General features: G+C 39.6%; 1 protein-coding gene across 1 annotated transcript in view; it reads left to right on the plus strand.

Moving 5' to 3' along the window:
* The window catches only part of herc2 (HECT and RLD domain containing E3 ubiquitin protein ligase 2), a 231,921-nt gene that overhangs the window by 165,580 nt on the left and 54,737 nt on the right, over nucleotides 1–11,604 (plus strand). Inside the window, exons 68-74 of the mRNA XM_048597893.1 lie at nucleotides 561–729; nucleotides 825–943; nucleotides 1,058–1,183; nucleotides 2,911–3,066; nucleotides 5,370–5,485; nucleotides 8,855–9,053; nucleotides 9,327–9,541. Of these exons, the coding sequence (XP_048453850.1) occupies nucleotides 561–729; nucleotides 825–943; nucleotides 1,058–1,183; nucleotides 2,911–3,066; nucleotides 5,370–5,485; nucleotides 8,855–9,053; nucleotides 9,327–9,541 (1,100 nt within the window). The remainder of the gene's footprint in view (nucleotides 1–560; nucleotides 730–824; nucleotides 944–1,057; nucleotides 1,184–2,910; nucleotides 3,067–5,369; nucleotides 5,486–8,854; nucleotides 9,054–9,326; nucleotides 9,542–11,604) is intronic.

The raw sequence follows: 11,604 nt of genomic DNA on the forward strand, positions 1-11,604 counted from the left end.
TAATATTGTGCAGTCTGTTTTGCTGTCACAACGCTAGAACTGAATTCTGCCTTTTACTTTTTGCTGTATTAAGTGTTTAGATGGTGATGCCTATTTTGTTCTCCGTGCCAGAGGATTTTTGTATTGTTTAGAGCTCTGAAGAACTGTTAGCAGCTGCTGTCATGGTTTGCATGTCTTTTTAATGATTCAGCACTGTCCATTCCTAATATAACTAAAAAAATGCACTGCCTCCTGGTCAAAACAAAAATCAGAATAGTTCTCGAAAACACTCCATTTGTAAGATCACTAATTCACCATCTCCACCTCCTATTTTGGGATTCCTTAGCACTTGTTCTTAATGTCATAGTTAAGATCAAAATCTTTACTGCGAGGAATCATAAGACTCAGACTTTTACATCACTCCATGAGTGCTATTGATCTGTGGTACAAATTTAATAATATGGACTTGTTTAATAGAGGAACAGTAGTATCCAATCTTTCCTAAAAGACATCTTTGGTTTCAGTTTGCCAAGTAGTTTGAATTTTGTTTTGTTGTAGTCATTCTACCAACTTTTTAAATATTTGAACCAGGCCCTAAAGATCTTCTGTCAGATCGGTGCATTTTGTCATGTCCTTCAATGGATTTAGTTACCTGCCTGCTGGATTTCCGATTGAGCTTTGCATCAAACAGAAGTATTGTGCCCCGTTTAGCTGCTTCTTTGGCAGCTTGTGCTCAGCTAAGTGCACTCGGTGAGTATTAAAAGATGAAGTGATAAAGAAACTTTTCATTCTTCATCCAGTATTGTGACTGATGCATTAATGATTTTGTTTCCTTTATATAAAAGCTGCAAGTCACAGAATGTGGGCCTTGCAGAGACTGCGCAAACTCCTGACCACAGAGTTTGGTCAGACCATCAATATCAATAGGCTTCTTGGTGACAGTGATGGAGAATCGCGATCTTTGGTATGGCAACAACCTATTTAAACATGTCTATTAAGTTTATTTGCTCATTGCCATACTTTCTAAAAAAAAAAAAAAGTGGCATTACATGCTCACTTTGGACAGTTTTTCTTTCAGAGCTTTACTGGGACTGCTTTAGCTGCATTAGTCAAAGGTCTTCCTGAGGCTTTGCAGCGTCAGTATGAATATGAAGATCCCATAGTAAGAGGGGGAAAACAGCTCCTTCACAGCCCATTCTTTAAGGTAATAATTTTGTTTTGATGTATGTATTTAGAATTGGAGATTGAAAAATAAACGTTTTACAAATCTTATCAGACACGAGCTCACTTAATGGTAAAGGTAAAAGTAGAAGGTCTTTAAAACAAAAAACTTAGCAGGTCTGCCAGCAAAAGTTCTGACGAAGGGTTACCGCATTCAAAATGTTAACTCTGCTTTCTAGAAGGTCTTTGAATTTGACTGTTGGCCTGTGTGGAGTCAGCTGATCTCGGCATGTACTTGGCGTTGCAATAATTGACCTTAGCTTTCCTATTGCTGTCCATTATCATCAGCTTGAACTTGTGGAATGATATACCTGCCCTTTGATTAAGTAGCATTTTAGATAAAACATAATTTCGGTAATATCAGGTTGCTATTCCAAGTGTTGCATGCTTTTTTTTTAAATGCAAACTGAAGATTGTGGTGACTAAGTTTTAGTTCTTATAAGTGGGCTTTGTTGTCTTTTGGGCAATTAGGATTGGGCAATAAATGTTAGCCTAGCCAGTAATGCCCTCATTCCATAAATGAATTTTAAAAAGTCTCTGAAACTCCTTTTTAGAAATTTTCAGCCGCCTACATGCTCCTGGGTGTGTCCAGCTGCCACTCTAGCGGGTCCATGCAGTCTGAGAGGAGATGCAGTTGGACACACTTCCTGCGGACATAGTTGTCAGGGATGTTTGACTTCTTCCTCATCTCCCCTACCTCAGAGGAGGAGCATACCATTCCACTAACTGCCGTTACTGCCCCTCTAATAACTAGTGATTTAAATTACCTTGGCTTAATGCCCTCCTCAGCGAAGTCTGATGCTCGCCACACTTTGACCTCACCAGCAGCACTTCAACTTCACGGCACCTCTACAAAATGGCCACTCCCAAAATTGTCCTATGGTTGAATGCTCTTCTTTGTGTTGAGCACCGGGTCCTTCATGATCCCCTTCTCAGTTGTGGTGAGTGAGCCAACTTCTCCCAGAATCTTCCTCAGTCACTTCTCCTTACCGCCTTCTGGTGAAATAGCTGGAAGTCATTGTTTGCTTAATGCTGAACAAGGTGCTACCTTAATTCCTTCACTTGAGATTTCTATGGCTTTGTAGAAACTGTTTAGATTGATGTTAACACTCCAATTTTTCAGTAATACAGTATTTACACACGTTATGCGAAATTTGTTTTTTATTTGCATTGGACAGTAGTCTTAAGAATGTTAGCTGCTGATAAGCATTTTTTTAATCAACAGCTGAAAAATAACGTTAAATGCTGTTGATGTAAGAGCTCCCTCGGAAAACTACTATTAAGACCAAGTTAGAAAGAAAAAGAAAGAGAACTTGTAGTTGTAAAGCACGTTTCAACTTTTAGTTATTTAACAGGCTATAAAGCAATTTTACATATTATTGAACTACAGTCACTATTTACTGGAGGAAATGCAGCAGGCAATTTGTCACAAAGCAGGCTTTCATAGACATCAAGATCATGATACTGTTGTTTCCATCAAGATATGTTTGGTGCGGAAACTGAAACTTTAGTTATTGTGATAGTTTTCCCCTCTGCATTGATCCTTGGGATTTAATTCTGCAGGGTAGATGTGGCTGTACGAAAGCTTACTCCGGTGTCCATTCTTCACAGCTCATCTGAACCCAATCTGGTTCTCCTGAGATACATTGACAATTTTTGTATAAAGATAGAATGTAATGAAATCTTAAGTGGTACTTTGTTTTTTTGCAGGTTTTAGTTGCTCTGGCATGCGATTTAGAGCTTGATACTCTACCTTGCTGTGCTGAGACACACAAGTGGGCTTGGTTTAGACGATACTGCATGGCCTTGAGAGTTGCTGTGGCTCTAGATAAGAGAACATCATTGCCACGGCAGTTTCCTGAGGAGGTAATAAATATTAAGAATACTTCAATAAACCCAGGGCTTGTCTGTTGTTAGTTAACACTCTGAAACAGAGTGCCATAGCCAACTCTAAGATTTGGAAAATGTATAATGTTGACTGTCTATACACTGTTCGCTCTTGCAAATTAACTTGATGCCTCAAACGCTCTGGGTGGACAATCTAGCCCTTAAGCCTTGGTCTGAAATATGGTCACCCATTTCTGTCTTGGTGCAATCTACCTTAGCCGTTTACTTAACATTATTCAATGTAATAAACAGTTGTCATTCCTTTATTCAAGAATGTGACTACAAATAAGGAAGGCTATTTGACCCATCCAAACTCATTGATCTAGAAAGATACTTGTGGAAATTTATATAAGATTTGTCTTAACATATTTTATATGTCAGTGGTGCAATCAGTAGCTGATTCTTTCTTTCTTTGAGTTCGTATGGAGATGGATTTAATGAAGCCTGCTGTGGCGAAAAAAGTGGATGCCAGACCAACTTCACTATGGGAAAGCCATGCATCACTCTCCCATACAGCCATTTGACCCTCGGCTCTCTCATCTTTGGTGATACCTCAGAGATGAAATTCAATGACATGGCTTTCCTGTTTGTGTTATAATGGGGCTGTCCAGCGTTGAGAAAAGGGTGACTGCTGCAAGTCAACCCCATTGCCCTGGCCTCCATTCACCTAACCCTCTCCATAACCTATCAGGCACTTAATTCCAATTTCACTTCCCCTCTGAAGCAATGCTGGTTTCCTGCTGATCCTGCCCACATCTGTTTAATCAAATCCCACCCATGGAGAATTGCTATAAGGATAGAATTTGTCTTTTCCAGACAATTTTTATGTAGAATTCTTTGAATAAATTTGTTAATTCTATTCGTGAGTCATAATTGTCAAAGAGGAGACAGTGCTATAGTGGTAAATTAACTATACTAGTAATCCAGAACCCCAGGCTGATGTTCCAGGAATGTAGATTTGATCCCACGATTGTGAAATTTGAATTCACTAAAAAGCTAGTCTAATGATGCACAACAACTGTTTATTGCTATAAAGATTCAGCTGGTTCACCGATGTCTTTTAGAGAAGAAAATCTGCCATTCTTATCTGGTGTGGACTACATGTAACTCCAGACCCACAGCAATGTGATTGGTTCTTAACCGTCATCTGGACAATTAGGGATGGGCCATAAGTGCTGGCCTAACCAGTTATGCTCCTCTTCATGGATACACTTTTAAAAATTGCTACAATATTTCTAGACCATTACATTCATATTACTTAGTGGATTTGTCAATGTTAGTCATTGATGAAAGGTCAGGAATCTTCACCCTGATCTTGTTATTCCACTTAGCAAAATACAAAAATGTTTATCAAGTTTAAATTCTCATCATTTGGCTAATTAACCCTTTGCATTGCTGGTAACTATGTAATATACAAAAAATTGAGGTAGAGTATTTTGTAAATAGCAAAAGGCGTGAAAGAACAGATGAGCCGAGGAACTTGCATGTCCTTGTCAATAAGTCACTGAAGACTAATATGCAGCTGCAGAAAGTTATTCGGAAGGCTTATGGAATATTAGCTTTTATCATGAGGATTTGTATACAGGAGTAGTACTTCAGAATGGCCTCATTTGCACAAGAGTTTGGTTAAGATGCACCTGGAGTACTGTGTACAATTTTGTTCTCTTATCTCAGGAAATTTATTAATACTATAAAGGGAGTGTAACAAAGGTTCAGCAGATTTGTTCCCCGGACTGCGCAGAGGCCGGGGAAACTGGGTCTGTCTACTCCAGAGTTGCAAAGCATGAGAGGTGATCTCATTGAAACTTTTTTAAAAAAAAAAGTACTTAATGAGATAGACAGGGTAAATGCAGGTAAGAGTTTCTCTGGTTGAGGAGCCTACAGCTAGGGGCAACAATTTAAATATAAAGGAAATGCCATTTAGGAATGAGATAAGAATTTCTTTTTACTCTGAATGTAATGAATCTTTGGAATTCTCTACCACAGAGGGTGACGGAAGCTCAGTCTTTAAGTATATTTAAAATGGAAGGTAATAAGTTTCTGAGTACTAATGGCATACAGGCTTATGGGGATGGGCTGGGTAAAAGGCATTGAGGTATTCCATCAATCTTAATCATGTTAAACAGCAGAGCAGGCTCGATGGGCCCAATTCTTATGTTCCTGTGAATACTTTTAAGAGTTACAATTTCTAGCTGTTTGGTTATACATCAACTGAAACACCAAATTGGAATGGTTTCAATAATGATTTCAGCTTCTCATAATTTGTTTTGCTTCTGGCACAGGTGGCAAAAAAAATCCGTGAATTAATGGTTGAGAATGAAAATATGGATGTGCTTCATGAGAACCATGACATTTTTAGAAGAGAACAAGATGAACAACTTGTTCAGTGGATTAACAGGTGCAAAACCAATAGTGTCATTTTAAATTGCCTGTAGAGAATATTCAGTTACTATGTTGTTGTGACTTTATTTTGTCTCCGAATAAATGCCATATGTAAAAATTTTAAAGGAATTTTGTTTATGATGCTTCCCTACTCCATTCAATGGAATCTATCAATGACAACATAGTTTACTGTCTTGTTCCCCTCTGCCTACCCATCTTTTCTCCCTGCTTTATGCCAAATGAAAGACCAGGCAATAACCATAAGATTTGACCCATTGAGTCTACTCCATCATTCGATCATGGCTGATATGTTTCTCAGCCCCATTTTGCTGCCTTCTCCCTGTAACATTTGATTAAACCTCCCTACTAATCAAGAAGTATCTACCTCTGTCTTAAAGGCACTCAATGCCGTGGCCTCCACAGCTTTCTGCAGCAATGAGTTCCATAGATTCATCATCCTCTGGCTGAACAAATTCCTCCTCATCTAAAGAGTCGTCCTTTCACTCAGGCTGTGTCTAGTTTCTCCAACTAGTGGAAACATCTTCATGTACACTCTTTCCAGGCCTCTTTGTATTCTGAAAACTTCAACGAGATTACCTACCACCACCGCCATCCTTCTAAATGCAACTGGGTACAGACTTAGAGCCCTCAATTGCTCATCATATGATGAGCCCTACACTCACAGGGTTATTCTTGTGAACCTCCCTCTGGAGTGCCTCCAGTGCCAACACATTCTCACTTAGATACAGGGCCCAAAACTGCTCACGATATTCCAGATGTGGTCTGACCAGAGTGTTGTATAGCCTTATCAGTATGTGTCACTGCTCTTGTATTCCAGCCCTCTTGAAATGAATGCTAACATTGCATTTGTCTTTGACTACCAACTGAACCTGTATGTTAACCTTAAGAGAATCCTGAACTAGGACACCTTAAGTCCCTTTGTGTTTCAGATTTCTGAAGCCTTTCCCCATTGAGAAAATGGTCTACACCTCTCTTCTACCTACTAAAGTGCATAACTTCTCATTTTCCCACATTTTATTCCAACTGCCACTTCTTCGCCCTCTCTCCTAGCCTGTCCAAGTCCTTCTGCAGCCTCCCTGCCACCTCAACACTTCCTGTCATGTCATCTACAAACTTAGTAACAATGTCCTCAGTTCCTTCATTCAGATGGTTAATATATAATATGAATAGCGTGGTCCCAAACTGACCTCTGTGGAACTCTACTCGTTGTCGGCTACCATCCTGAAAAAAGACCCCTTTATTCCCACTTTGTGCGTTCTGTCAGTCAATATTCTCTCAATGCCATATCTTGCCCCGAATACCATGGGCTCTTATTTAGCAGCTTCCTGTGTGGCACCTTCCAAGTTCCAGGCAAGGTATTAATTCCTGTCAATAGAGGTGCTTATTCAGCCACTTGAAAGGATGTCCGTAGAGGTGGAGAAACATAAAACAGTGCTAACATTATTAGGTTTCACTATATGGAGCAGAGAACCATTAAAAATTAGAAAAGTATTCTTTTAAAAGTATTCGAAATGCACACATGAACTATATGGTCTTTCTATGTGGTGGCAAATTAAACTCACAATAACCATTGCTAACTTGATATGAAAGATTTAAAATTGATCTAGTGATATTGGATAACTTGGCCCTGAGGGGACTGGACGAGGTGACAGGACTAAATGGGATATATCTGAAGGAAGTGAGTATGTAAATTACAGAGACATGAGCTGTAGTTTTTCAGTCTTCCTTAGACTCAGGTTGGTGCCATAGGAACTAAAGAATTGCAAATTTTCTAGCCTTTTTCAAAAATGTGTGTAAAAATAAGCCCAGTAACTATTTAAACCTTGGTCACAAAATTTCTAGAAACAGTAATTCTAGACAAATTGCACAGTCTGTTGAGGAAATGCAGGTTAATTGAGGAAAGTAAGCAATTAATTCATGAAAGAAAATAGTGTTTAACTTGCTAGAGTCTTTTGATGAGGGCAATGCTATTGATGTGATGTATCTGGACTTCCAGAAGGCATTTCTCCCTCTGAGCTGCACAATATCCTGCCTTAAGTATATTGTTGTTCCTTCATTCTCGGTGGGTCAGAATCCTGGAACTTCCTTCCTAACAGCACATCTCAAGTACTGTAGTGGTTTAAGAAGGCAGATCACCACCACCTTGTCCAGAACATTAAGGATTCCGAGCACACACACCAACCATGATGCTTTTAAATGGTAGAAGAATTAAAGGGCCAAATGGTTGATGTATGCGCCTAATTTGTATGTTTGTAGAAGTATGAAGTGAGTCATTTTGATAAGCAGAGCGTGGAGAAACAGTGCAAAGTAAAGGCCACGATTCTGAAATGAGTGCAAAAACAGAGGGACATGGGTGTATATTTGCATTAGTCATTGAAGGTAACATGATGAATAGGAAACATGGTTCATAGAGCATTCAACTGTATCAGTGAGGATGTAGAGAATAAAAGCCAAAAAGTCGTGTTAAACTTGTAGCAAACACTGGTTTGCTCTCAACTGGAATACTGTGCCCGATTCTTTACTCTACGCTTTAGGAAGGATTTGAAGTCAGGAGAGAAACTGCAGGAGAGATTCATAAGAATTGTCCCATATTGAGAAACTTCACCTGTACAGATAGAGAAGTTAGAACTGGTTCTCTTGGAGAAGAGAAGTAAGAAGAGATGTGATGGAGGTATTCAAAATCATGAGGGGACTGGACAGAGCAGACAAGGAGAAATTGTTCCCAAGAGCAGAATATTGTTAATAAGAGAGCGCAAGTTTCAGGTAATATCAGTCAAAAGAAGCAATGGAGAACTGAGGAGATGCATTTCACACAGCGATGGGTCACGACCTGAAATATGCTGTTCGAGAGTATGGCAGAAGCAGATTTAATCGTTTCATTCAAAAGGCAATTGATTATTACCTGAGAAAGAAGAACATGCAGGTCTGTGGGAAGAGGACTGGGGAGTGGTGGTATGTAAATTGCACCAATGGAGAGCTTGCACAGAGACGAAGGGCAGAGCGATCTCCTGTGCCATAATAACTCAGGGACCCTGTGGTTTCATACAAACATTAGCAGCTGGATTAGCTGGAGTCCTGTGGTAACATTCCCTTATTGTGCAGGAGAAAAATAGTTGATCTAATGATGATCTCAATGAAATCATCAAAAACTGTGTAAAGGTAAACACGAGAGGTTTAGTGCCAATCGTTTCTGGACACCAAAAATTCCAATCATATTGACTGTTTTTACTGAGATATTTATGAACTGATTGATAGTTGAGAATAAGCTTTGGTTCTTCAATTTTTTTTTGACTGAGAGCAGAGAAAAGCAAAACAATTGGTAGAAGGATGTGTATGTGCTTCAAATGTATTTTTCTTTTTACAGACGGTCTGATGATTGGACCCTTTCTGCTGGTGGAAGTGGAACTATTTATGGCTGGGGTCACAACCATAGAGGACAGCTGGGGGGTATAGAAGGTGCAAAAGTTAAAGTTCCAACACCATGTGAGGCATTAGCAACCTTAAGACCTGTGCAGCTGATTGGTGGAGAACAGACATTGTTTGCGGTAACAGCAGATGGAAAGGTGAATGTTCACATCCTTTGTTAATACTCTCAGTTAATGCTTCCCTATTTTGAAGAGTTCTGCATGCTATAAGTCATTTATTGAAGAACAGTAATGTAGATTATCAAAATGGTCAAATGAGAGTTAGAAACTATGTGTTGGTCTTTTATTAGTAGCAAAGTGGTATTGTTTGAACTATTTTGCAGAGTCTTTAATTGATCGGAGAAGAGTATGTGGCTGTAAGACAAAGGTGCATTGCATTAATAATTTTTGCTTCTTGTTCTATTATGTTAGTTGTACGCTACTGGATATGGAGCTGGGGGAAGACTGGGGATTGGAGGAACAGAGTCTGTATCAACCCCCACTTTGCTGGAATCCATTCAACATGTTTTTGTAAAGAAGGTGGCAGTAAATTCAGGAGGCAAACACTGCCTTGCTTTGTCATCTGAAGGTGAAGTCTACTCTTGGGGAGAGGCAGAAGATGGCAAGCTGGGTCATGGCAATAGGAGGTGAGTGAACTTTCTGGATATTTTAGTCGAGTTCCTTCTTTCTTCAGTGATACTGGTGAGGGTGTGGAGCACATTTGCAAAGATGATGCAAGAAGCGCATGGATACACGTATCAGGCAATTTGATTTTTTTTTTCTTCTTTCTCTTGAAAACAAGTCTGAGGCCTAACCTAATGGGCCTCTAAAAGTACAAAAAGATTTGATAAAGTGGATGCAGAGAGAATTTTTTTTTTTTTTTTGTTGGGGAAAAGCACAAGTAGAGGCATCCCTATGAAATATTCACTAAGAAATCCAAAGCACAATTCAGAAAGATGCTTTTTTACCCGAAGAGCGCAAGAACGTGCAACTCACTTCACAGGGAGCTGTTGAAAAGAATATTATTAGGAACATTTAAAGCGAAGCTAGACAGCATATGAGAATTAAGGGAGTAGATGGTTACAATGGTAGGCTTATTTGAGTTAGCAGCAGTGAAACTGAGCCAAGTGGCTTGTTTTTGTGATGTCTATCCTATGACATATGAGTGAAGAAAACGACATTGGTTAAGATTTGCACTTGTGCCTGTCCCGATGAATCGATGTAGGTCCATGTAGTGTCACCGAAACAGCACTGCACAAATGACTTTCTGGATCTCTTTTATTTAAGTGCCAATAGAATTTTAATTCCAAATTTACTGTTTTATGAATGCAACAACAAGAACGAACAATGGCAGTGTAATTGGTATATGCATGGACTTTTTAAAAAAATACCATATGTTATGTCTATAAGCAAAATGGAAGCTTTACACACAAACAATATACAATATATATGTGAAGCTACTTTTGGCCTGGTAGGAGGTACACTGGACTTCCAGCGATTCAGCTATGGAAAATACTGCTTTTGATGCACATTGGCTTAGATCCGAGGTAGGTACAGGCCGTAATTTCAAGATGTATTGATGATATGAAATTTTAACAGTGTGGTGAACAGTTGATAATCAGCCTGCTAATCCTTCCAACAGCTCCCTAGTGAGGAGGACATGCGATTCAAGACTATGTCAATAGCTGTTGAAATGGATAGATACATGATAGATGAAATTTGACACAAAAATACGGTGATAAATTTCACTAGTATCTGAAAGGAGGCCTGAACAGATCCCATCCAGCGCCAACCTCACCTGCTGAGCTGTGTTCTCATAAACAATGTCTCCTTTAACTTGTCCCACTTCCTTCAAATGGAAGTTGTTGCTGCAAGTAGCCACGTGCAGCCTAATTGTCTATGTTCCTTTGTGGACCATTGGGCAGTGGTTGTGTATGTCATGTCTCTTAAGTACATGAAGACTGTTCATGCTGCTTCCTGTCCGCATCTAGAATTGGAACTATTAAGAATGATTCCAGTTGCCATTCTTCTCTCCATCGTTTGGTTCATCTGTTTCTTCCCCGTTCATCTTTGATTTCTCGATCTCCATTCTCCATTTTTGCAGATAGGCCAACCTTAACCCCCTCCTGTGTCTAGCTCCCGATTGTGCATCCACCTCCCTTTTACAACCATTAGTGCATCCACTTCACAAATGTGTGAGATCTTCTGAGTTTCGCGAATGTGTTTTATCTCCGATCTGCAGTGTTTTATTTTTCTTTGATGTGATTTCCCACTTCTTTTCCAAGCTAGCTAATGCCATGCAAATTCCAGTTATCTGGGTTTGTTAGTTTCACTATCTTCTCTTGTGCTTCTCCCCTTTTGGGGAGCTGTTGGAAGGATTAGCAAGCTGATTATCAACATGCTTGAACTGTACCATTAGGACCCCTTCCATGGCCAACAAGTCCTGCAGTGAGACTTTAATCCAGAACTTTTGACTCTGAGGCCACAGTGCTACCTACTGAGCCACTTGAGTCAGCCAGATGAGAGACAGTGATCAGCTCAGTCAATCAGAATCATAACTCCCCTCGGCCAACCACGCAGCACCTCATACATTGGATACAGTGAAGAGCGTTCTAAATCATGTTGATACTTCGCGACAAAATGTAACACACTGTATCCATGATATGCTTCATTACATTACTCCGACTCATAGTTCAGGTTTTGACTAACT

This window comes from Rhincodon typus, chromosome 6 (assembly GCF_021869965.1).
Source record: "Rhincodon typus isolate 14 chromosome 6, sRhiTyp1.1, whole genome shotgun sequence".
Classification (NCBI taxonomy): domain Eukaryota; kingdom Metazoa; phylum Chordata; class Chondrichthyes; order Orectolobiformes; family Rhincodontidae; genus Rhincodon; species Rhincodon typus.